The 25,860-nt window shown below is 49.6% G+C and overlaps 2 protein-coding genes across 6 annotated transcripts in view; one reads left to right on the top strand and one right to left on the bottom strand.

The window, feature by feature from the left end:
• Nucleotides 1-632: 632 nt before the first annotated feature.
• Pld3 (phospholipase D family member 3) lies at nt 633-21,717 on the bottom strand. Of its 4 annotated transcripts, XM_085841995.1 has the most exons (15): nt 21,509-21,685; nt 20,934-21,028; nt 14,194-14,268; nt 11,316-11,476; nt 10,661-10,753; nt 10,480-10,554; nt 10,252-10,394; nt 9,681-9,864; nt 7,925-8,039; nt 7,720-7,847; nt 5,959-6,159; nt 4,165-4,304; nt 2,283-2,448; nt 1,207-1,306; nt 633-1,119 (listed from the first exon to the last, which is right to left on the bottom strand). In XM_085841995.1, the coding sequence occupies exons 5-15, from the start codon at nt 10,685-10,687 to the stop codon at nt 932-934; spliced, it is 1,467 nt and encodes a 488-aa protein (XP_085698121.1). In that variant the 5' UTR covers nt 10,688-10,753; nt 11,316-11,476; nt 14,194-14,268; nt 20,934-21,028; nt 21,509-21,685; the 3' UTR covers nt 633-931. The 4 variants fall into 4 exon arrangements, with proteins under 4 accessions (XP_085698121.1, XP_085698120.1, XP_085698122.1 ...); XM_085841994.1 differs by lacking the exon at nt 20,934-21,028 and having other exon boundaries at nt 21,509-21,717; XM_085841996.1 differs by lacking the exons at nt 14,194-14,268; nt 20,934-21,028 and having other exon boundaries at nt 21,509-21,614.
• A 35-nt stretch (nt 21,718-21,752) lies between these two features.
• Nucleotides 21,753-25,860, top strand: part of CUNH19orf47 (chromosome unknown C19orf47 homolog) — a 29,868-nt gene continuing 25,760 nt past the window's right edge. For both annotated transcript variants that reach the window (XM_021167509.3, XM_021167508.3), the window contains exons 1-2: nt 21,753-21,864; nt 25,124-25,244. In XM_021167509.3, coding sequence (XP_021023168.1) covers nt 25,200-25,244 — 45 coding nt within the window. In that variant the 5' untranslated portion in view covers nt 21,753-21,864; nt 25,124-25,199. The remainder of the gene's footprint in view (nt 21,865-25,123; nt 25,245-25,860) is intronic.

Raw genomic sequence — 25,860 nt, 5'->3', positions numbered from 1 at the left:
GGTATGGGGGAGTGGGTTTGTAATTCTAAGCACTCAGGAGACTGAGGCAGGAGAATTACAAGGTCAAGACCAGTTTGGGCTTATGGTGAGACCTTGTCTCAACACAGGGGTTGTAGGGGAGACGGGGTGAGGCAAGGGCCTGGCTCCTTGGGAATCTACCCTCAGGATGTTCACATGTTGGACAAGCACCCCTGGCTTCGTCCTCTATGTCTGTGATGGACAGGCCATGATCGCTCGCTCACACTCCGGACATGCTAAGTGTAAACGCACTGGTGGGAATAAATTCAGACCTCGCACATGCTGTGTTGTTCACATACGCACATGCTCCGGTGTTCAGATATGTTAGTCCAGCTTCCACTTCTCCCCTCCCCCCCCACTCCCCCCCCCCCGCCTCCCATTCCCACCCCCCCCAACGGCGGTAAATGACATTCAGCACTGATTCTGCCCGCACTGCTCTGTGGAGCATACTCAGTACAAACATGCTGGTTCTACGCATGCTCGGCCCATGCTTGCCAGTGCAGTCACACACTGCATGCCCAGCCCACGCCAGCCTTCGTGCGCATTGCATGCTGTCACCAGCAGAAGTCCATACCCCCTCCCCACTAACAAACATACCATCTCATACCACTCAGTTAAGCACAGGCTATACAGACAATTATTTACTTATAATCTTGGCCCCTTTGGGGGTGGGCCAAAGGTCTGGGCCCAGCATGCACCCCCACTTCTTTGGGGCCCAATCCTTCCCCAGCTCTGCTAGGTCCACAGGGGCCAGAGTGTCAGGCCAGTGGCGGTGGAGGTAGCAGCAGGAGTATAGTGGAGAGTACAGAGCCACACGGGATAGACAGAGGCAAGGGCATGGGGACAGCAACCAGGACCCAGAGCTGAGTCCAAGGAGGCCTGGAAGGCTTTAGCCTGTCCGTCGGGCTGAGCCTCAAAGCAGGCGGCACGCATTGCCCACACTGTTGGCTGAGGTGTCAAGATCGTGGCTGTATGGGGATTCCCAGTCTCTCAGGAAAACAGCCTCCAGCTGACTGCGCAAGCCACCATGCCCGTTCTGTGTCACCAGCAGGGAGGTGCCTGCTGTCTCCGTGAAGTAGCTTCCAGACCAGTTGGAGGTTCCTGGGAGCAAGGGGTGGAGTGAGGGTCTGATGGGTGGGGCCAGACCCTGGTGCCCAGGCCCTTTGATATGGTACTGGGGGCACTTACCAATGTATGAAGCACGTTCAGTCACCATGTACTTGTTGTGGTTGACACGGGCATAGGGGATCCGGGCCTGGGACTCATCCGCAGGGACCACAAACAGTTTCTGCAGGGGAGGGGAGGATGGTGAGGCGGGGGCTCAAGGTGCAGGGGGGGTGTCTCTGAGAAGTCCTGGGATGGTAGGATGGCATGTGAATGGTATCTCCAAAAGGCACTTGGCTGCTTCTCTGGGATGGGTGGATCCTGGGACCAAAATAGGTCCCAGTGCAGCTGGGCCTCGGTAAACACGAGCTGAGGCGGGGTGGGGGTGAGGATCCAGACCCGCGACGGCTCTTATTCGCTTGTTCCACCCTGAAATCTCATCTCTGATGCCCCTGTTTCTAGAGAAAGTCTGTTTCTGCTTCTGTCTCTCTCCCTTCTGTTTTATTTTTAAAAATGTTAAATTTATGTGTAGGGGGGCGGGGAGAATGTGTGCACGCACTCATGCTCACAGGGGCCAGGGGAGGACATGGGATTCCTTGGAGCTGGATTTACAGGCAGCTATGAGTTTTCAGACATGGGGTGCTGAGAGCCAAAATCTGGTTCCCTGGAAGAGCAGCCAGTGTTCCTAGCCTCCGAGCCATCTCTCCAGTTCCAGAAAGTCTTTCTTTCTCTTTTTCTTTGGGGGGGGTGGGGGTGGGGGGAGGGGCTCAAGACAGGGTTTCTCTGTGTAGCCCTGGCTGTCCTGGAACTCACTCTGTAGACCAGGCTGGCCTCGAACTCAGAAATCTGCCTGCCTCTGCCTCCCGAGTACTGAGGTTAGAGGTGTGTACCACCATTGCCGGGCCCAGAAGGTCTTTCTTAAACACCAGTGTATGGTAGGTGCTTTCCCTGTGTCAATCTCACCCTACCCCACCCCTCTGCCTGCCTGTGACTCCCCACCTCAATGATAAACCTCTGTCTGTACCCTGCCCCCCATCCCAGCCATGACTCAGTTTCTCCTCACGGCTGCACACTCTGGGGCATCCTTGCTGTAACATTTATGGTTCATGTGGGTGTGTTCCCAGCGCGGTGGAGAAGGGCACTCTGGGATGGGTGCTTACCACCTGGATGTCGGAGTGAGTGTGATTGTCATGGAGCGCAGCCAGGGAGAGCAGGAAGGATCGCATCGATGGATCAGAGTGTCCCCAGCAGCTGATGAGCAGGCGCACTTTGACGCCTCGTTCATACGCAGCCCGTCTCAGCCCATCATCGATCGCTGGCCAGAACCTGAGGGGCAAAGGGGAGGGGTTCGGGGGAAAGAGGCAGATCTTTCTGATATCTTTGTTTTGTTTCTTTTGATACAGGGTTTCTCTGCATCAGCCTGGCTGCCCTGGATTTTGCTCTGGCTGGCCTCAAATTCTACAGAGATCCAGCTTCTTCTGCCTCCTGAGTGCTGGGATTAAAAGCATGTGCCACCACTACCTGGCTTTTTCTTATTAATTTTAAAAAGATGTACTTTTTAAAAAAATTAATATTGCCAGGTGTGATGGCACATGCCTTTAATCCCAGCACTCGGGAGGCAGAGGCAGGTGGATTTCTGAGTTTGAGGCCAGCCTGGTCTACAGAGTGACTTCCAGGACAGCCAGGGCTACACAGAGAAACCCTGTTTCAAAAATACCACCCCCCCCAAAAAAAAAAGAATATTGTTTTAACTATGTGTGCCCCTATGAATACTAATGCCCCCATGAGACAAAGGCATCAGATCACCTGGGGATAGAGTTTTGTTTGTTTGTTTGTTTGTTTGTTTCTGAGACAGGGTTTCTCTGTGTAGTCCTGGCTGTCCTGGAACTCACTCTGTAGACCAGGCTGGCCTCGAACTCAGAAATCCACCTGCCTCTGCCTCCCAAGTGCTGGGATTAAAGGCATGCGCCACCACTGCCCAGCCTGGGGATAGAGTTAGAGATGGTTGTGAACCACTTGACACGGGCACTGGGAAGCTTTGAAAGAGCAGCAAGTGCTCTTACTGCTGAACCACCTTTCCAGCCCCAAAAGATGGACTTATCCTCCAGAGGTCCCCAGCCCTGACCTCCAAGCCCTCTGCCTCCATTTCCCTCAGTTCCTGCTTCTGGCTACCATTTGGGTACCCCAAAACTCATCTCCCATCGTTTGATTTGTTTTGAAAAGGTTTCACTTGGTAACCAAGGCTAGTCTCCATCATCCCACCTCAGCCCTTCTTCAAAGGATGGGGTTATAGGCATGCACAGCCATGCCTGATTTCCTCTCATCTCATACATGTGCATGTGTGTGGTATATCTGTGGGGTGTGTGTGTGTGTGTGCTTATGTGCATGAGTGTGTATGAGTCTATGTGTGTGCATGGGGGTGTGTGTGCTTGTGTACATGTGTGTGTCTGCGTGTGAGGGATGTGTGTAAGTGCATGTGCATGCATGTGTGTTTGAGCCACCTGGCATGAGTGTTAGTAACTAACGTAGGATTTGGGCAACAAACTAGGCAACAACCATTCTTAACTAGTAAGCCATCTATCTCTCCAGCCCCAATCCACCTTATTTTTCGAGACGGTCTATTGTTGAATGTGACATGGAATGACCCAAGTCAGAAAGGGTGGCTGGCCAGTGAGTGAGCTTTGGGATCCATTTGTCTCTGTTCCCCTGTGTTGGCCATGCCTACCATTTTTCTGAGGTGCTGGAGATCCAAATTCAGGTCCTCACAATGGCATAGCAAGCACTTTACCCACCCGGCCTTCCTATCTTATCTTCTGACCCCACATTCAACCATCCCTGCCCCGCCCCTTTTTGGTGACATTAGCAACTGAGCCTGGCGCCTCTAGTATTTTAAGCAAGAGCTCTGTCACTGAGTACAGCCCTTGTCTCCATACCTTCCCTTGTATCTGCTGTCCTGCCTGGGCCCCCTGCTTGCTGTCAGAGCCCCCTCAGCCCTCCCCTCACAGGGGTTCCCCGTCCAAGTCCTGCCCCTTCTTAGAGTACCTGCGTGGATGGGAGAACTCCATGGTGGGCAGGTAGTTCATAACCGCAATGTAGATGAAGCTTCGGGCACTGTCCACCACGTTGAGCAGAGCCTTTAGGTCTGGGGTGCGGCCACTTGGACACAGTGGTGGGGGTGCACTCTGGGATGAGGGGACAGTTAGAGGCAGTGTCACAGGGGATCCCAAGTGAGGACAGTTCACCATGAAGCAGGCAGGCCCTATGGAGATCACTAAAAATAGCCTCCATGAAAGGGAAGGATATTTACTGTATCTGTTTTGCAAGTGAGGGACAGGCTCAGAAAGGGTAAGCTACTTGCTTAAGGTCACACAGCAATCAGTGCAGCATGGACTGACTGCTTGGTTCCAGAATTCATACTCTTGGGTGGTTCCTGATCCAGCAGCAATAGGGGCACTCTGTTACTTGGAGACTCATTTAAAATGCAAATTCTTTTCTTCTTTCTTGATGTATGCATATGTATGATGTACAGTATGTATGATAAATGTGTGCACGCATGTTACACACGTGCCACAGAGTGTGGGTGGAAGTCAGAGGACAGCCTTGAGTGTTGACCCTTGCTTCTCATCTTGTCTGAGGCAAATCTCTGTTTGCTGCCATGCCCTGGGGTGCTGGGATTGTAGACATGCACTATTAGACCAGGCGTCACATCAGCTCTGGGGATTTGAACTCAGGTCCTCATGCTTCCACAGCAAGGTTGGGTGGTTGTTTGGTTTTACTGGAGACAGGGTCTCACGTAGTCCACTTTGGTCTCTAACCCACCGTGTAGCCAGAGTGACCTGGAACTCCTGATCCCCCTGCCTTCACTCCCTCTAGTGCTAGAGTTACAGACATGTCCCACTTCACCTGGCTCGGGACAGGGTTCTAGGGAGTCCTCCAGGCAAGTGGTGGAGACCTTTGCTGTATTCACACTTTTCTGTCACGTCAGCTCTGACCAGACAACCCCTCATGTGTCAGGGGTCACAAGAGTCCCTTCGCTCGGGTCCCTGAGGAACTGCAACTCTAAAAGTAGAAGTAGCCACGGAAGGAGGAAGCACTCATCTCTAGGAAAGACTGCTTACAAAGGGCACCAAATATCACACTTCCCTGCACCCACAGTGCCTGGCACACACTCCAGGATCTCTCGAGAGAGGCCTGGTTACCTTGGACTTTGCTATATAGACCAGGCTGACCTTGAACTCACAGAGATCCTCCTGCCTCATCCTTCTGAGTGTTGGAATTCAAAGTGTGTACTACCAGGCATGGCCAATAAATAAATTTTGGAGAAAAAAAAAAAAAAAGACTTGGAATGATGGGTCCTACTTTTAATTCCAGCACTCAGGTGGCAAAGGCAGGTGGATTTCCAGAGTTCCAGAGTAGCCAGAGCTACACAGTGAGACCCAAGACAAACAAAACAAAGAACAAAAACCCCTTTGAAATTGTTTGAGGCCATACTCGAGTATATAATTCAAGGCCAGCATGGGATGCATGAGACACTGTCTCAGACTAAGTTCAGGAACACACAAGAAGAGCTGCCCATGGCTGTATTAGACATTGCCAAGGGTGGGGAGGAGCTGAGCCCACGTGCACCTCACACAGAGGTTGGAAATGCCTGGATATCCGTTTTCCAGACTAATCCAATGCTGAGGGACCTTGAGACACAGCCCAGGCTTTTGAGGAAGCAGACTGACTAAGAGTGAACTTCAGACTCCCTCCCTGACAATCAACAGGCCGGCTAGAGGAAGGCCTCAAGTGATGCTGTATGGCCAAAAGCGTGAGGCCCCATCTTCCCCAACTTACCGCTAGGTAGGCCAGAGCTGGGGTGCCATTGAGGCAGATCTCCATTGGTGTTTCTTGATTATATCGGGTGTCAAAGGACCGCGGCCAGGTTGATGGGATGGAGCTACCGGCCTGGCCCAGGAACCAATAGGCTTCAAAGATCTTGGTGAGGTCCCGGGCGAGGCAGCTGCAGTTGTACATGACCACGCCCAGCTCCTTGACCTGAGGAAGAACAGTGCTGAGCCTGGGCATGCTGGCCTGGTGCTCACAGAGGACAGGGGTGTTCCTGTCCTATCTATTCCACCAGCCAGCTCCTTTCTCCGTCCCTCAGTCCTCCCTGCACCTCTACTCTGAAGAGCTTACATCCTAGAACTTAAACGTACAGCTATAAACTTAACTTACATTTGGAAAAGACATTCAGCCATTGCAAAGGTCCTGGGTTTTTGTGCTACTGGGTATTGAAACGAGGGCTTTACCCCAGTAAGGTGCACTGCCATTGAGCCACAGCCCAGAGTCTCACTAGGGGACTCTAAGCAGGTCCTTTACTACGAGGCACATGCAGCCCCTACCCTTTAAATCAGACAAGCTCTCACTGAGTTCTTCTGGCTGGCCTTGGACTTTTAATCATCTGGCCTCGGACTCCTAAAGATTTGGGAGGACAGGAGGCCCGCAGTACCAGGTCCCGTGAGCTGTGTGTCTCCCATGCCCTATGCCAGCTCCGGTTCAGTCTCAGGTGTTGGATCTTCAGATTAAACCAGGTATTCCCCACTGGGTGGGAAGCCAGGCATATAGGAAGACTGTGTCTTCAGCATATCATTGTTGAGTCTAGGAGTCTAGGGAAGTATTTATTGGGGTAAATTAGGGTCACATTCTTTTCTTCACAGCACTGCTGGAGTTGGTCCCCCTTGTGCTAGTACCTGCTAAAGCTTCTGGCAGATAAACCATGTCCTTTGGGGACTCTCCCTTGAGACCCCATGTTGGATCAGATGTCTTTGGACTGCTACAGTCAGCCCACCGTGTCCCCCTACTCCAGCCCTGAGCTCTGTTTGTGGCTCCTTATTCCACCCTAGATCTTCCATGTCAACCTCCCCATTCTATCCTTGACCCCTCTGCCCTTGCCAGCTTCCAACCTCACCTCCAAGCTCTTGCCTATACCCCCCCTCCCCCTTACATCTTCATTCCATCTCAACTTTGATCCTCTATCAACTTACACCCCCATCCTGGCCCCGCTCACTCTCAGTATCTCCATCCCAGTTGGCTCCTCTATACCCTCTTCCCACTCTACATTCTCTGCCTTTACTTTCTAATCCCATCCTTAACCATCCCTCATATTCCCCCCCCATCCCATCCCTCCCTCCGTCTTCTATCTTTGCCTGAACCCACACCCTACTCATCACCCACATCCCTCCCTGCTGCAGGGTGTACTGTTATCTCAACCCAGTCTTCTGCCCATTTCTTCCCTATCCTGGCCCGGGAGCTCTCTGGGATGTGGCAGCCTGATGACAGGCTAGGCTCCACACTGAATTGCATATTCAGGAAACCTACCTGTTATCCCATCTTCCCAGAGTTCCTGAGGTAAAAGATGGGCTTCAAATACACATAAGAAATGTACAGCGAGGGCCAGGTAAGTGGACAGGACCTTGAGTACTCTGTTAGTAGCTGCTAACAGGACCCAGGGGGAAATCTAGCTGCAGCAGGAACAAGGCAGTTGAGGACCGAATTGCAGGGATACAAAGGGAAGTTCAGGAGGAGGTAAGGAACTCGGGCAGGGGACATACAGACCTGGGTCAGCGACCGCCAATCCATGTTGGCACTGCCCAGGTAAAAGTGGGTCTGATCCACCACCCAGAACTTGGTATGCAGGACACCATGAGTCAGCTTCTGCATGTCCACCATGCGGACCTGGGCACCTGTGGTCAACGGGGGCAGCAGTCAGGGGCCAGCTTGGGCAGCCCCAGGCCTGCCAACCCCGCTGTTGCCAACTTACCACTCTGTAGCAGAGACTGCAGATCAGCCAGAGGCCCATTGGGTTTGCTCACAGCGATGCGAACCTTTACACCTCGAGGTGCCAGTGCCTGAAGCTGCTGAAGAACCTCTTCACCCTGTGGGAGACAGCTGCTGAGGGGCTGGGCTAGCCAGGGCTCTAATATCACCCTCACGGGGGCCCCCTAAGAATGAACAGGCTTCACCTTACACTAGAGGACTCCTAGATCACAATACAAAACCCCTTCACCTTTCTTTGTGTGTGTGTGCATGTGCTGTAGTGCTGGGGATGGAACTCAGATACACTCTCCCATATATATATATATATATATATATATTTACTTATTATATGTAAGTACACTGTCCTTGTCTTCAGACACTCCAGAAGAGGGCGTCAGATCATTACGGATGGTTGTGAGCCACCATGTGGTTGCTGGGATTTGAACTCCGGACCTTTGGAAGAGCTAAGAGCTGTCGGGTGCTCTTACCCACTGAGCCATCTCACCAGCCCTACACTCTCCCTTTTAATAAGGGTTTTATTTGTGTGTGTGTGTGTGTATGTGTACGCATGCTCACATGTGCGTGTGAGTATATGTGTGTGTGCATACACGTGCACGTGGACATCAGAGGACAACACTCAGGAGTCAGTTCTTTCCTACTGTGGGTTCCTGGGATTGAACTCAGGCAAGCAATTTTACCTGTGGAGCCAGTCATCTGCTTTCTATTTAACACAAGGTCTCCTTATATTGCTTGGACTGATGACAAACGTGATTTGTAGCTGCAGCAAGACTTGAACTTGAGACTCTCCTCTCTCAGCCTCTGAGTAGCTGGGACTATCTATCACCCTGCAGCACAGGGCCCAGCTTGTATCTGTGCTTTGATGTACTTTAATGGGAGCCTAGAAGAGGTGTGAGCTTATTCAGTGTGTGTGTGTGTGTATACATGTGCAACTTTGTATGTGTGTATGCGCATGTGTGTTGCCTGCTTGTGAAAGGTCTTGCTATGTAGCTCGGAATGGCCTGGAACTTTATATCTGCTCCTCCACAACCCTTCAGCTTCCAAAATGTTGGGATTGCAGATGAGCACCCTCATACCAAGCTTTATAATCGCCTTGCCTTGCCTTTCCTTTCCTTGCCTTTTTTTTTCTTTGGAATTTCAAGGCAGGGTTTCTGTGTGTCCCTGGCTGTTCTGGAACACACTCTGTGAACCAGGCTGGCCTGGACCTCACAAAGATCTGCCTGCCTCTGCCTCCCCATTGCTGGGATTAAAGGTGTGGACCACTGCTGCCCAGCAACAGTAAACCTTCAGAAAGGGTGGAGTCTGTGCCGGGCACTGACTAAATCTGCAGATTAACCCATGGCATCCTCACAGGAGCCCAGCAGTGGGGCGGGTGCTGTTTGCAGTTTTCAGATAAGGTGGCAGGAAGCCTGGGAGGGGAGGGAACTTGCCTAAGGTCACACACAGCCTGGCTTGGGCTGGGTTATAACTTGTTCCTTCTTTGTGTGACGGATTCAAGGTGATATCTGTAAACCTAACTCATAACCAAAGTCGCTCCTTGACACTCAGAGACTTCCAGATAATCAGGACACAAAAACATCACCCTTACTTCAGAAGTTTGTGTGAAGACAGCTGTTACTGAACACCTGCGTCCACCTGTCTCCAGGTTGGCAGGGACCCCTCCCCCTCCCTCTCCACTGCCACCATTCCCACAGCCATGGGGGCGGGTGGGGAGCTGGGTGAGAAGTGAGGCTTCCAGGTACCTGCTGGGCAGAGGGCTCTTGCGTGTGGGTGTCATTATTTGTGAGGGTCCAGTAGAAGGATGCGATGTCCAGGCTGCTGTGAGCACTGGCAAGGAGGCCCAACCAGGCCTGGCTAGTGGAGGGGTTGCTTGTGGTGGCATTGGGAAACTCCAGACCCTCAGGAATGCTCTCCACCAGCACCGCCCTGAAGGTATAGAGGGATATCTGTCAGTCACAGAGGGCCAGAGAGGATAGGTTCAGAAAGAAGAACTCTGCAGGTCTTCAGATGTGTATCTCACTGGTCTGTCTAGAGGTGTGGGAGGTGTGTGTGTGTGTGTGTGTGTGAGCATGTGTGTATCCACAGATGTAGATGGGATACAGTACCCATGTGTTCACAGACCTGTATAAAGGATGATGACGCTGTGGCTGCCATGGAAACAGAAAGGAGGGGGTAGAGTGGGCACGGATGTGGGCACCCACAATCCCCTCGTCACAGCACTGCGTGCAGCAAAGCACCGGGTGCTCTTGCAGGCTTAAGTGTCCCTGGGCTGGCAGGACCCTCCCACGCACAATCCAGCTGCCTTTCACTTACTCGCAGGGGTCATAGCAGGGGGCTGGGCGCTGATTTGGTCCAAATAGATGTAAGTCCCCGTATTCCCATAGAAACAGCTGAGTCATCAGGGCACCGAAGCCCACTACCGCCAGGATCAGGACCAGGAGGACCCAGCGGGCTTTCTGTGGAGTGGGGCAGGAAGCTGTCAGCCTATACAAGGTGGTCCCAACAGTTTGAGATAGTTCAAGTGGAGCAGTGTACTCCTACCTTCTCTGCTGCCTTCCATGCCTCGATTTCATTCAAGGGCAGTTCTCCCGCAGGCTCCTCAACAGGCACCTTCAGCTGTGGGATCAGGGATGATGGCGGAGTGGAGATAATAGGGCGGTTTGGTGGTTTCCTACCCTTCAGTACCCCCAAGCCCTCCCCACTAAGCATCCCGTCCTCCTACCTCCTGGTACATCAGTTTGGGCTTCATATTGCCTGGCCGCTGGGGGACTCTGCAGAACGAAGGTGGCTAGGTGGGTGTGTCAGGGACTGGAAACTGGGGGAAACAAAAAGCAGGCACTGTGTGGGGTGTTCTGGGCTTTTAAGGGGCATCGAAAAAAGTGGATATCTTTGGGTTTATGAGATCCACTAAAAGCCTCTTTCTTCTCCCATAATCAAGTGGACCCTTAGCCCCATGACCATCACCCCAAAAGGAGGAAACTGGTTGCTGGTCAGCTGGGATGTTGAAATCCCTCGAGGTCCAACGCCTCTGCTTTTTTTTTTCACTCCCGTGTCGCCTTTCAAAGCGTCCAGCATGTCCGTCATTAGCACCCACGTTACTCCCTATGAGAACCCCTTTTTGTTGCCTGCTGAGCTCGAATCTAAGTAATTTCACAAAGACAGTCCTAGCTGGGGGCCAGGGGAGCTCCGAATCTCTGTGCCTGGTTTTTCTCAGTCTTGGATGACTCACGGAATGTTCCAGGTGGAGCGTCTGCCCAGTCCCAGGTACTTACCTGACCAGACATCTGAGGCTCATACCCCAGGGCCATCGCAGCCTCCCAATCCTACCCCCCGTCCCGCATCGCAGCCCCCACACCCTAAAACGACACCGGCCTTACTCAGACGTTGGCTGCTACTTCGGTGGGGCTTCAGCTTCTGTCTGAGCAGCTGAGTAGGGGCGGGACCTCCACGGATCACGCCCACTGCAGCGAGGAGTCTGCGCAGTGCGCGCGCGTCGCCTGACTCCCCTCGAACCAGGAAAGGGGTGGTCCTGAGCAACCTGGTTTGGGATAGAGAGGAGCACAGGACTGAAGGATGGGCTTCGCGTAGCCACCCCAGTTTCCTCGCTTCTCCCCCACCCCCCAAAAGGGACCGAGAAGTCACAGAGAAAAGGGTATTCTTATCCCTTCTCTGATCTACAAATGTGAATTGTTGTTGTTGTTGGTGGTGGTGGTTTTTTGAGACAGGGTTTCTCTGTATAGCCCTGGCTGTCCTGGAACCAAATGTGAATTTTTTTTACCACGGACTCTTTAGTGATAAATCCTAAGATTAATCTTGAAGGCGCTTGAAGATAATGTAGGGAGATCAAGATTGAATAATGTAACTGAAAGAGAAGGGCAAGCTCAGGAGAAGACAGCCCACGCAATGGGATGGGAGAACAATCGGGGACGGCTGGCCATGGGGGTGGTGGGTTTTCTGGTAGTTTGCTGGGATGACGATATTTCCTTTAAGTCAATTTTTATTTTTAGAGATTAAAATTTAAAAAGGAAAATCCGAGGCTTCTGATCTCATATTCTATCCAAGCAGGATTTTTTTTTCCTTTAAAGTATGCTACTTATTTATTTAGGTCTTATGAGACAGGATCTCCTATAGCCCGGGCTGATGCACTGTACGGATTTAAAGCTAGAGAAATAACAGGTGGTCCTTCTCATGACTCTCCCCTTAGCCTATCTGAATCACAGAGGAAGTACAGAGCCTGCATTGCTACTGAGCCGCATAAACAGCCCTCTGCTGCCTTTAGGGATGGCTCTCTTGGTTTGTGTGTGTGTTATCCACCTAGATTGAGGGCTTTGCAAAGGCCCTACCAAGGGGGCCACATCCCCAGCCTGCTTTCTTTTCTTTTCTTTTCTTTTTTTTTTTTTAAAGATTTATTTATTTATTATATGTAAGTACACTGTAGCTGTCTTCAGACACTCCAGAAGAGGGCGCCAGATCTCGTTGTGGATGGTTGTGAGCCACCATGTGGTTGCTGGGATTTGAACTCTGGACCTTCGGAAGAGCAGTCGGGTGCTCTTACCCACTGAGCCATCTCACCAGCCCCCCCCCCCCCCCAGCCTGCTTTCTTATTATTAACTTTTTTGGGAGGGTAGTTCCCCAAGGTCTCATACAATGGCCCAAGCTGGCCTTTGAACAATCCTGTCTCAGTCTCCCAAATGCTGTTATTATATATAGCCCCTCTTCCTGTAAAACCAGGGAGACTGAGGCAGGAGGATATCTAAGAGGTCCAGGCCAGCCTGGGCTGCACTGAGGCTGTCTCAGAAAAGAAAACCAAAAACCAGGATCCAGCAGGTAAGGACAAGGACGGAGGTTAACTGAGGTTTCTGAAAGGAAGGGTCCCACAGAGCAGAAGATAGCAGCCTTAGAGTGGGTGAACTACAGGGTGGGGGAGGGGAGGAGCGAGACCGGGCTGACTCTCATTATTCCTGAAGGCTTTGATGAGAGATGTTTTCTTGGAAGAATATGAAGCTGGAAATAGGGCGTGCTGGCACTAGTCTGTCATCTTAGCTCTCTGGAGGTGAAGGCAGGGATTTCTCAGGAGTTCAAGGTCATGAAATTCAGCTACAAAGAGTTTGAGACAGCACGTAGCTGCTCTTCCAGTGGGGCTGAGTTGGGTTCTCAGCCAGCCACCTCAGAATAAGTCCACACAACCTGTAAACTCTAGTTCCTGAGACTCCAATGCCCTAATACAGCATACACACACACACACACACACACACACCCCTACCTGGTTTTGTTGGCAGTATTTCTCTCTGGAGCCCTGGAACTCACTCTGTAGACTAAGCTAGCCTAGTCTCTTGAACTCAAAGATCTGCCTACCTCTGGCTGGCTCCTGAGTGCTGGGATTAAAGGCATGTATCACCATGGCTGGGCATAAATAAATCTTTTAAAAAATTAATTTAGCAGGACATGGTGGCACCCACTTGTTATTTCAGCACTCGCTAGTTTGAGGCAAGAGGACTGATGGAATTTGAGTACAGTGTAGGCCACATAGACCCTGTATCTCAAAAACAACTAACTGTTAAATTATTTTAAATACTATTTTTTTTAAAAGATTTATTTATTTATTATATGTTAAGTACACTGTAGCTGTCCTCAGACACTCCAGAAGAGGGTGCCAGATCTTGTTATGGATGGTTGTGAGCCACCATGTGGTTGCCGGGAATTGAACTCAGGACCTTCGGAAGAGCAGTCAGTGCTCTTACACGCTGAGCCATCTCTCCAGCCCTTAAATACTATTTTTAATTTCTTTACAATTTTTAATTACACATATTCTGTGTGTGTCATTTGGACATCAGAGGGCAATCTATAAGCATCAATTCTTTTTTTACCAGGTAGGACCAGCAGATGGGATTCAGGCCATCAAGCTCACTGACAAAAACCTTTATTCTTGGAGCCAATCCAAAGGCTCATCCTGTCTATGATAACTAAGCTGTGATTTGGCTCAGGCTCCTACTTGGGGTGTCCCTTCCCCCATTTCTTTCGCCCTAAGACCTGCAGCTTCAGCTGGAGCAGGAGTCTGACCCGTCCTTGGGTTTCAGGGGTCAGGACAATATGAAGGAGGTAGCCAGCCATAGGTATTGTTCCATGGCCACGCCACCTCTCTGCAGGCATTCCCAAGGCCCCAGTTCCTTCATCAGGCTCCAGCACGACCAACACGACCGATCCTCTTGCTTGGTTTCACTTATATATGGGGTGCACCGCAGCCAGGAAACATACCTTCTTCCTGCCCACAGAGCAGCTTCCAGTTCCTTAGCCTGTGGGCCTGTCTGTATTCAGGTGTGACATCACAGCCTGCAGACAAGGAGGAAACAAAACTGGATGGGGTTTAAAAAAAATATTTCATTCGTATGGGTGTTTAGCCTACATGTGTGTCTGTGCCCAAGAAGCCTAGAAGAGGGCACTTCTTAGAACTGGACTTACAGACAGTTGTGAACTGCCATGTGGGTGCTAGGAATTAAAACCCAGTCCTCTGGAAAAGCAGCCAGCAGCCAATGGTCTTTGTTTGTTTTGCTTTGTTGTTGGTTTTTTGGTTTTTCAAGACAGGGTTTCTCAAAACCCAGTATAGCCCTGGCTGTCCTGGAACTCAGAAATCTGCCTGCCTCTGACTCCCAATTGCTGGAATTAAAGGCACGTGCCACACTGCCTGGCTTGTTGTTGTTGTTTTCTTTTTTTTTTTTAAAGATTTATTTATTTATTATATGTAAGTACACTGTAGCTGTCTTCAGACACTCCAGAAGAGGGCACCAGATCTCATTACGGATGGTTGTGAGCCACCATGTGGTTGCTGGGATTTGAACTCTGGACCTTTGGAAGAGCAGTCGGGTGCTCTTACCCACTGAGCCATCTCACCAGCCCCTTGTTGTTGTTTTCTAAAACATAATTTCTGTGGAGAGTTTGCAAGTGGATCAAGCTGCTGCTGCTGACCTGTGAACTCAGCTGTTGATTTCTTCCTGACAACAGAGATGGGAGTTGCTCCAAAGAACCATTTCTAAACAAGTTCACTTCCCCCATGTCCTTTCTTTTCCACTACATTTGGTGGGTGGTGGGCTACAATGGAGGTTAGAGCATTTAAGAACCATCATTAAAAGTAGGCTTTGAAAAATTAAAGTTACCTGGGTCCTATAGGGACCTATAGGGACCTATAGGGACCTGGGTCCTGTAGAAAATACCTACTACTATAGTTTTAGTTCCCCTCTCTGATTCTGAATCCTTGTCTCCAGTTCTCTATGTCCCCTTGTAACTTTAATTTTTTCAAAACCTAATTTTAATGATGGTTCTTAAACATTTTAGCCTCCCTTCTAGCCCACCACCCACCAGAGGTAGTGGGAAAGAAAAGATGGGGTGGGGACAGTGGGGAAGTGGGCCTGTTTAGAAAGGTTCTTTGGAGCAACTCCTGTCTGTGTTGTCTGGAAATAAACAGTTCAGATCATAGATGAGCAGGCAGCAGCGGCAGCAGCAGCAGCGGTAGCGGCAGCAGCTCCATCCACTAGCAAACACCTTACAGATACACCAGTAATCCGGTTTGGTAGAGTTGGGATAGCAAACACGATTCAGCATGGGTGGCACTACCTAGCAGAGATAGCCAGGCTTCAGCCTCGGCTCAAGTCAGCAAGAGGGACAGGAAAAGGGCTCAGCTGTGCCTGTCTCAGGGAAGTGAAGATCACGAGAGACCAACAAGTGTTGCACAGCTAGCTCTATAGTCGAGCCAAGCTCAGCCTTGGCCACTGTCCTACTTATATCCTCCACGCATCACCTGTCCTCCACAGGGGTCTTGCCTCAGCACGTGTGTTTGTCTCAGCTGACATCACTCTGCTAATCAGCCCGAGTCCTTTGAAGCAGCAAGAAACTGCAGCACACCCAGAGTCTTTTGGTGTGTTTCTCTCTATGGATAGCTCAACTACACACTGTAAGGTGGGCCAAGACATGCATATCCTTAACGAAGATTCCTTCATCACATGTCCTTTCACATGCTTGTTTCAGCAGAACATCCTTTCTTCTGTGTCCGTTTCATGAGTCTGCCTTAGCCTTTCGCCTGTGTCCACTTTAACAGTACGTTCCTTCACGTGTTTGCCCCAGCAAATACCATCCAACTAACTTTCCAAAGAACCCTTAAATTTCCTCTTCATCCCTGAACTCCAGCTCTGCAAGTTTCCTGGCCTACTGTGTTCCCACAGACCTTCCATTCACCACGTATCTGGCTCTCCTTAGCATCTCTCCTAAATCTGCTCCTTTTCCAGGAACCTTTTCTTTTCCCTTTAATTTTGGACCAGATCTTCCCCCAGGGAGCAGGGCAGCTTACTCGCTCACCACCCTTCACACCTCGGCCACACAGCTCCTTGAAAGAGACTACACAGCCGGGCGTGGTGGATTTACACCTTTAATCCTAGCACTTGGGAGGCAGAGGCAGGTGGATTTCTGAGTTCAAGGCCAGCCTGGTCTACAAAGTGAGTTCCAGGACAGCCAGGGCTACACAGAGAAACCCTGTCTCAAAACAAACAAACAAACAAACAAACAAACAAAAATGAAGAAAGAAACTACACATTCAGCTCTTGGGTCCTCTACCTCATGCCTCCCTATTCAATCCCCAATTCTCTATCTGGGCTTCCTGTATCTTAGTCCCAACCTCTCTGGGCTGTCCCTGCCTGTTGATGGCTCTCCCTCACTCCTTCAGAGCTGTGAGCCCTATAGGGACAGGGCTATGCTGTTTTAGTCAGCCCTGTGCCCAGCACCTGGGTACCAAAACAGCAGCACAGCCTTGTCCTCCTGCAAGTAAATAATGTCCGCCGACCTTACTGAATGGGCTTTATTCTAGAGGCTCCAAAATGCTGTTATCCCAGCACCAGGGAGGAGGAGGTAGGAGGGTCAGGAGTCCCAGGCCAGTCTGAACTACAGGATGAGGCCTTGTCTGAAAAACAAAACGAAACAAAAACAAAACCAGGGACTGGAGAGAAGGGTCTGTGGGTAAGTGAGTTGGCTATCCAAGCCTGAGGATCTGTGTTTGAATCCTCAGCAACCATATAAAAAGCTGGGTGTGGCACCTGTAACCCTCATACCAGAAAGAGAGAGACAGCAGGGTTGCTGGGCTTGCCTAGCTGAGCTCAAGATTCTGTGAGACCATGGCAAAGAAGGCCACAGGTGGATGCTCTTCTTTGGCCTCTGAGCATGTACACACACATGCAAACACTCTCACATACACAAACAAATCCCAAGAACCCCTCAAACCAACAAAACTACACGGTCTTTTTCATTTTTTGTTTTAGTCAGACAGGGTCTATGTATCTTAGGTTAGCCTAGAATTCTTTTTTTTTTTTTTAAAGATTTATTTATTATTATACATAAGTACACTGTAGCTGTCTTCAGATGTGCCAGAAGAGGGCATCAAATCTCATTACGGGTTGTTGTGAGCCACCATGTAGCTGCTGGGATTTGAACTTAGGACCTTTGGAAGATTAGTCAGTGCTCTTACCCACTGAGCCATCTTGCCAGCCCCTAGCCTAGAATTCTTGATCCTCTTGCGTCAGTCTTTAGACTGCTAGGATTTCTTGTATGCATCACAACATATATACATATATCCCACACATATATGTACATGGGAGAATATATATATATACATGTATATGTATATATATATTCACATACACACACATATATACATGTATATCGTGTATATGTCTTTCTATAAACACATGTGCGCACACACACATGTATGTATGTATGTATGTATGTATGTATCTGGTCTCTCTACGTAGCCCTGGCTGTCCTGGAACTCACTGCATAGCTGAGGATGACCTTGAACTCCAGATACCCCGACCCCATCTCCTAAGGGCTGGCTGGGATTACAGGTGCTTGACCTCACAGTAGACTCTGAAACTACAAATTGACCATGTATTCTGCAGCCCCCTCCCCCAATCCATCAATACTTCACTTACTTACTTACTCATTGTCTCTTATGCCGACTAGACTCTAGACCCCATAAGATCAAGGGGTCTTTGTGCTCTGGCCACTTATCTGTCCCCAGTGCCTGGCAAAGTGTTAAACACACAATAAATCTTTAGGAAATATGGTAAACAAGTAGCTTGTATTTTCTTTTCTTCTTTAAACTTTTTTTTTTTTTTCTTTTCTTTTCTCAAGACAGGGTCTCACATAGCCCAGGCTGGTCTCAAACTCACTATGTAACAAAAGTGAACTCCTGAGCCACACTCCATGTGTTTGGCCCACAGCTGTAATGCCATCACTAAGAAACTGGAGGCAGGAGGACCCTAAGTTCAAGGTCATTCTCCCCAATTACACACAAAGTTCAAGGCCAGCCTGTGCTACAGGAGACAGACATAGCATAAAAACTTAAAAATCACTGCTTAAGACTCTTCACTACAGGAGTTTGATTTTTGTTTGTTTTGAGACAAGGTCCCGCTCTATATACAGTCTTGGCTGGCCTGGAACTCCCTGTGTATACCAGGCTGGTGTTGAACTCCCAGACATCTCAGTTTCCTTAGTGTTGGGATTAAGGACCAGGTTCCTGCTGAGGTTTGACTAAGGGGAGAGAGAGGTTCCTGGTTTCCTCTCTCTGCCTGATGCCCAACCCCCATTCTAGAAGTCCAGGGAGAACTGGTTCTAACCAATCTACAGTCTCCCCTCCCCAAGTCCTCCTCAGTTTCTACTGCACTGGCTGCCTGCTCTCACTGTGGGGCTCGAGGGTCCCACAAGCCAACAAAACAAAAGGACTAAGGGCAGAAGCAAGCTTGCCCATAGGTCCCAGGCCACGTTTTGGGTCCATAACCACGAGATTGCAGGATTAATGGCAACATGGAGGTCCTAGGGTGGGAAGGCTGAGGTGCAGTGTGGGGGGTCAATGAATGCTGACAATCTAGAATAATGAATGCATGCCAGGCTTGGGGATAGTGCAGTGTGGTGTGTGTGTGTGCATGTGCTCATGTATGTGTGAGGATCCTGTGTACACATGTGTGGAGGCCAGAGGTCAAGCGTTTCTCTCTATCCTTCACCTATTATTATCAATGTTATCTTGAGATAGGGTCTTACCCACTAGCTCTGGCTTGTCTGGAACTAGCAATAGCTGTGCCTTAGAACTCACAGACCCTGCCTCTGTCTCTTCAAGGCCACCATGCCTAGCTCGTGTTTTACTTTTTTTGAGACAGCATCTCTTACCGAACTTGGAGCTCACCGACTTGACAAGGTTAGCTGGCCAGAGAGATGAAGAGTCTGCTGGTGGAGAGATGGCTTAGCAATTAGAAGTACTGGCTGCTCTTGCAGAGGACCTGGGTTCAGTTCCCAGTGCCTACCTGGTGGCTCACAACTATCTATAATTGTGGTTTCAGGGCACTGGATGCCTCTTCTAGCCTCTGCAGTCACCAAGCACACATGTGGTTCACAGACATCCATCAAGGATTTTCCTATCTCTGCATCCTCAGTCCTAGGATTGTGGATATGTGCCAGCCACCACATCTAACTTTTTACCTGAGTGCAGGGGATCGGAATGCAGGTCCCCATGCTTGCACATCAAGTGTTACCCACCTGTCCATCTACCCAGGCCCATAGTGTGCAACACAGTGATGACAGCACCAGTTGAAGGCAACGTGGTCAGTAACAAAGTAACAATATTAGCTCAAGTGCCACAGTAAACTAACTGTGTTACAAGAAGTTAATTAGGGCTACTTTGGTGGCCAAGGCCTGTTGGGGGTTATGTATTCATATGCTAAATACTGGCTCCCAAGGTCTGGTTGCCCCCAACTAGACGACCCTCAGCTACACTCTGTGATGCGATATAAACCCTGCTCCCCAATGTAAAGTTAATTGGTTAATAAAAGGCTAGAGCCTGCAATTGGGCAATAGGAAGAAAGAGGCGGGCCTTGAGGATAAAATGAGGGGTCTGAGGAGAGGCCAGGGTAGGAAAAGGAAGGAAGGATAAAGGAGCCCAAGGGAGGAGGCCTTCAGGACTGGAGATGGACCATGAAACATGTGGCCAGGAGAAATAGACCCCAAAAGCAACCCCAGGAAGATTCAAACAGCACGTAACAAGAGACTTATGGCAGAGATGTACAAGAGACTTGTGGCAGAGATGCATGTTAGAATAGTTCCAAAACCTGCCCAATTTAAGTTTACAGCTTGTAAACAAAATGCCAGGACTGTGTATCTTTTATATAGGCTAGCTAGAACATAATAATTCATTTTTACAAACACCTATAGGCAGAGGCAAGAGGATCAGGAATTCAAAACCATATATGGCTACATATGGAATTCAAAGCCTGCCTAAGCTACACAAGGCTCAGCCAACAAATGAACAAATACTCAGAATTCACGTTTTCCTGGTATGAGTGTCCCTATGCGCTTTTGTTGTTGTTTGACAGTTTTGTGTAGCTCAGGTTGGCCTCGAACTTGTATCAGAGGCTGATGTAGAGATCCTCTTGCTTTAGCTTCTGCACATTGAGTTTACAGACACACAAACCTGTTGGCTACTGTGCATTTTACAAATGGGAAAGCAGGAATTGGAGAGGCATGGTTTGGTGGCCAGGGTTTCCCACAGGTTTAGGGGTGAAGCTGGGACCCTGGGATACCATAGAATACCATATAATATCCCACACCATGGAAATATGTGAAATGTGTACCCACGGAGGAGGGAAAGCTAAAAGGCTGGGTGGCTCCTTGTGGGTAATGCTGGATACAGATGTGTTAGTGGAGAGATGGAGACACCAGGGCGATTTGAGGGTAATCTAAGGGGAGATGGAAACAGGAAGTACGGGAATAACTGGTATGAAGAGATTTAGGGGAAATGGGGGTTTCATGAAGGAGATGTGTGGGTGACTAAGACAATGATGACAGAGAGACCCGCTCATCATGCTTGCAATCCCCGCACTCAGGAGGCTGAGCAACTGGATCTAAAATTCAAGGCCAGCCTGAGTTGCACTGGTGACTGAATGCCAATCTCCCGCGCAGGTACCCACCGTCAGTGCTAACAAAGATGGAAGAGTGACCAGCGGAGCACTGGGGACAGCAGGGGCGTGCCTGAGCTGACGTACATTGAGGTTACAAGGAGACCCTGTCACATAAAAAGAGAAAACTGAACATATAGGGCCAATCAGGGCTTAAGGGGAATGAAAATGTATAAAAAGGACAATGTTTGTGCTGAAGAGATGGTGCAGCAGTTAAAAGCACTTGTTGATCTTCCAGACGACCAAAACTAGAAAAGCCAGCATTCACATGGGATGGCTCACAACCATTCGTAACTACAAATCCAGGGAATTAGACGTCTTCTGATCTCCTCGGGTAAATGCAGTCACAGATACTCAATTACTTGTAAACAAACAAACAAACAAATTACTTCTTAAAGGAGGGGGCGATGCGAGAAAGGTCATGACGTCAGAAGGGGAGGGGTGGTGACGATTTAAGTGGGGTATGATTTAAGAGAAGGAATGAGGGCACCTAAGTGGGCCAAGGACGATATAGAAGAGATGCATTACAGACGAGAGGGTGACACAGGGAGGGCAGCCGAGGTGTCGCGCACCAGATCGCACAGTACCTGCACGTCAGAGTCTTCTACTCCAGAACCTAGCCCCGCCTTCCCGCCCACCTGTGCGCAGGCGCAGTCGCGCTAGACTGCGGGTAGGGTGGGGGCTAGACTTGATCCTTTCTGATTGGCGACGTTCTTCGCGACCCAGGCTGCGTGTTGTCACGTGTCGGCCGCCGCCCCACACTCTCTTGCTGGTTGGCGGCTAGGAGGGCTAGAGCGGCTGGTGGGAGGTGCAGTCTGGCTTCCGGTATCAAGGGCAGGACTTCCGGGGCGGGCGGCCCAGGCGGAGGGAGGAGTGTCTGACAGTTGGCGCGACCCGGAGGGCGGGCGGGCGCCTCGTGGGGGTGCGGGCCCCAGAGTGCCAGGTGAGGTGCGGGACTGGGACGGAGGAGGTTAGGGATGGAGATACGGGGTGGCCGGGGGTCTGGAGTTCCCGCGCAGCCCATACTGTACGATCAGATAAGTGATTTCTCTTTCTGAGCCTCAGTTTCCTCTTCTGTACAATGGGGGCCCTGAAGCTGACCGTAGTACCCGTGTAATGGGACGTCAGGGCGTGCACACCCGTGCTGCTCTCAGAGCTCCCCATGTTACTCTTCCATCCTCGTTAGCACTGATGATGCTTACCCGCGCGGGAGCTGCCCGAGCTAGCAGGCCAGCGGGTTTGGGTTCTAATCCCAGCTTCCCTTTGCAGGAACTGGGCCTGTGTCATTACCTTTCTGAGCCCAAGTTTTCTCTGTTTAGTGAAAACCGATAATCTCAGGCTCCTATGTTCGTCGTGTGGATCCTGATGAATGTCTTTGGCATACCAACAGCTCGGTGGATCGGGATTGTAGCTGGGAGTTCTAACAACATAGAGGAGGGAAGCCCAAAGGAAGCAAAACAACAAACAGTCAGGAAGATTGTTTGCCTCTTTCCTGAGTTCTGAAATAGCGATTTAAAAGAATGACTGATGCATGTTCCTCAATTTAAAAGGGGGCATTTTGCATTGTTATCCTAGCCAGGAGAAGGGAACCTTAACTTGAAATACAATAGAAATAGAACATTCCTCTTCATTTGTGGGCAGTAAATGAAAGATACTTGAAAATTTGTTTTGTTTGTGTGTTTGTTTATTATTTTTGAGGCTGGGTCTCTGTTTGTAGCTCTTTCTGTCTTGGAACTCACTACATAGACCAGGTTGGCTTTGAACTCACAGATAACTGCCTGCCTCTGCCCCTCTACCCAGTGCTGGGATTAAAAGCCTCTGCTATCATGCCAGGCTGGCTAAATAGTCTTATATACTTGGTTTCCCCCTCACATCTGCATGCAACTGACATTAGGTCTACAACTGTCCCACTCTGTCACTAGTTCAGATTTAATGAATACCTGTCAGACGTAGTTGTAGGAACTTTGAGTTTACTGTTTTAACCCTTCTAATATTTTTTAAAAAAATTTTTAAATGACATGTTTTATTACACTGTATGTAAAACCAGAGGATAGCTTGGCCTGGTGGCCTTTACCTACTTAGCCTACTTATCTCTCTGCCCCCTCCCCACCTTTCTCCCCGGAGGAGAAAAATAGAGGCACTTGCTTTTAATTTTTTTCCCCATTGATGTACCTGCCCATGCATTTCTGTGGAGGTTAGGAAAACTTTTGGGAGTCAGTTCTCTTTCTCCGTGTGGGATGCAGGTTCAGGCGACAGAACTGTTGTCTGACTTGATGGCAGGCACCTTTGAGTAGGTTGTCCTATCATTTACTTTAAAGTAAATGATACGATGTAAAAAAATGTAAAGTAAATGGCGATGGAACCCAGGCCAGGCACATGCTGGGCAATTGCCCCCCCACTAAGCAGTTTCCCGGCCCTCGGCTTTTTGAGGTAAGGTCTGTCCACGGAGCACAACTGGCCTGGAACTCAAAAGTCTAGCCTCAACTTCCCAAGTGCCGAGACTGCAGGTTCCTGCTGCTGTGATGAGCAGCAATGGGACCGTCCTTAAATGGCTCCAAGAGGGTGAGTCCCAGAAAGCAGAGCTACCTGCCTGAGATCAGGGTTAGGAAGTGGCAAAACCAGGGCTAGGGTCTAAGTTCCCCTCCCCCCTTCCTCCCCACCTTTCCACCCCTTCTTTGGCTTTTTTGAGACAGGACCTTAGGCTTTTGCCTTGACTGTCCTCAAGCTCATGGTGCTATTACACCCACCTCCTAAATGCTGGGATTCTAAAGCTGTAAGCATGGTTGGTGCTTTGGATTCAAGACCTCTAAGGACATAGCATGTGGATTCTGTAAATGGTATTTCTAGAATTGAGTTTTGAGAGCTGTCTTTTTTTTTTTTTTTTTTTTTTTTTTGGCTTTTCGAGACAGGGTTTCTCTGTGTAGTCGTGGCTGTCCTGGAACTCACTCTGTAGCCCAGGCTGGCCTCGAACTCAGAAATCCGCCTGCCTCTGCCTCCCGAGTGCTGGGATTAAAGGCGTGCGCCACCACGCCCAGCCTGTCTTTTTTTTTTTTTAAGATTTATTTAATTATATGTAAGTACACTGTAGCTGTCTTCAGATGCTCCAGGAGTCAGCTCTTGTTACGGATGGTTGTGAGCCACCATGTGGTTGCTGGGACTTGAACTCAGGACCTTGGGAAGAACAGTTGGTGCTCTTAACCACTGAGCCATCTCACCAGCCCCGAGAGCTGTCTTTTTTAAAATGCTAATTTTGTCAATTTCCACTATTCCGAGAGTCAGTGCAAGAGATGGACTTTTAAAAACACTCCTCTGTGTTTGTGTGTATGTCCGTGTGGCTGAGCATGTGGTACACGCCTGCAGATGCTAAAGTTGGATGTCTTATTCAATTATTCTTTATATTTTAAATCAGGGTCTCTCACTGAACCTGGAGCTTACCCATTTGGGCACACAGGGTGGCTAATGAGCTCCAGGGATCCTCCAATCTTCACCTCCCCAGTGCTTGGCTTTATAAAAAGTGGGTGGTGGGGATTTGAACTCAGGTCTTCATGCACAGTACTGACTGAGCCATCTCCCCAGCTGGGGACATGAACTTTTAAGATGGTCTCTTTCTTTTTATGTGTATGTGTATTTACCAGCCTGTACATATTTTGCACCACGTACATACCTGATGCACTTGGAGCCCAGGCATGTTGGACATGGAATTACAGGTGGTTGTGCCTTGCTCTCAGAGTGCTGGGAACTAAACTGGGTCCTCTACAGGAGCAAACCTTGTCCTAAGCACCGAGTCATGTCTCCGGCCCCCAGAAATGGATTTTTTACATCGTAGGGAGAAGAAGCTTGGCACCTGGGAGGTGGAGACAGGAAAATTGTGAATTCATGGCCATCTTGACTAATTCAGGAGAACTAGCTTCACCATGGGACCAAACCAACCAACCAACCAAAATGGCGTTAGGAGCTGAAATTGAGTTTAGCAGTGGTGACTTCAAGGCCCTAGACTTGTGGTTTAGTATTAACGGAGGCCTTCCAAGGAGAGACTGGTTATGCCCACTTCATAGCAGTGTCTCACTCCCCATTCATCACACATTGGACTAACCTGAGTTCAAGTCCCGGCCCTGCCTTACATGCTGTGTGTTCCCAGGCTTACCATTCTCTTTCTATCTCTGACTTTATTTCTTCTTTTTGCTCATTTTCCTTCCTCCCAGGATCATCATGGAAAGCCACTGAGGTGTGCTTACCTCAGTCCCTGGCACAGAGTGAACACTCGTGAGGACCTGCTCCATGGGCTTCAGAATCAGAGAGAACGTGCTTTTCAATCTCAGAAAGGTCAGTTGCTACACGTGACACTTGACAAGTGCCTGTTCCTTGCTGAGTGAGTCATGTGTGACTTTTTAATTGATGGGAATGGAGCTAATAATGGTCTTCCCTGCGAGGCTGTTGCAAGGCATCTTTGTGATGCTCTGGCCTGGTGGCTACTTGGTACTTGGTATGTGCCATGTCCTGACCGTTTCAGAGCTCTCTATTGTCTGTTGGTGCTAGATTCAGAGATTGCTGTCTAGCTAAGGACAGCCTTGAGCTTCTTTCTGCTCATGATGCCTCTGTCTCCCAGGTGCTAACACTGGGATGTGTACCTGGTGTGTATTGTCCTGAGACTGTGGGATGTGTACCTGGTGTGTATGATGCTGAGACTGTGGGATGTGTACCTGGTGTGTATGATGCTGAGACTGTGGGATGTGTACCTGGTGTGTATGGTGCTGAGACTGTGGGATGTGTACCTGGTGTGTATTGTCCTGAGACTGTGGGATGTGTACCTGGTGTGTATGATGCTGAGACTGTGGGATGTGTACCTGGTGTGTATTGTCCTGAGACTGTGGGATGTGTACCTGGTGTGTATTGTCCTGAGACTGTGGGATGTGAACCTGGTGTGTATGGTGCTGAGACT

This window comes from Mus caroli, unplaced genomic scaffold (genome assembly GCF_978045245.1).
Source record: "Mus caroli unplaced genomic scaffold, Mus_caroli_1 scaffold_8, whole genome shotgun sequence".
Lineage (NCBI taxonomy): Eukaryota > Metazoa > Chordata > Mammalia > Rodentia > Muridae > Mus > Mus caroli.
The sequence above is the reverse complement of the archived record's forward strand: the minus strand, read 5'-3'. Positions and strand labels throughout refer to the sequence as shown.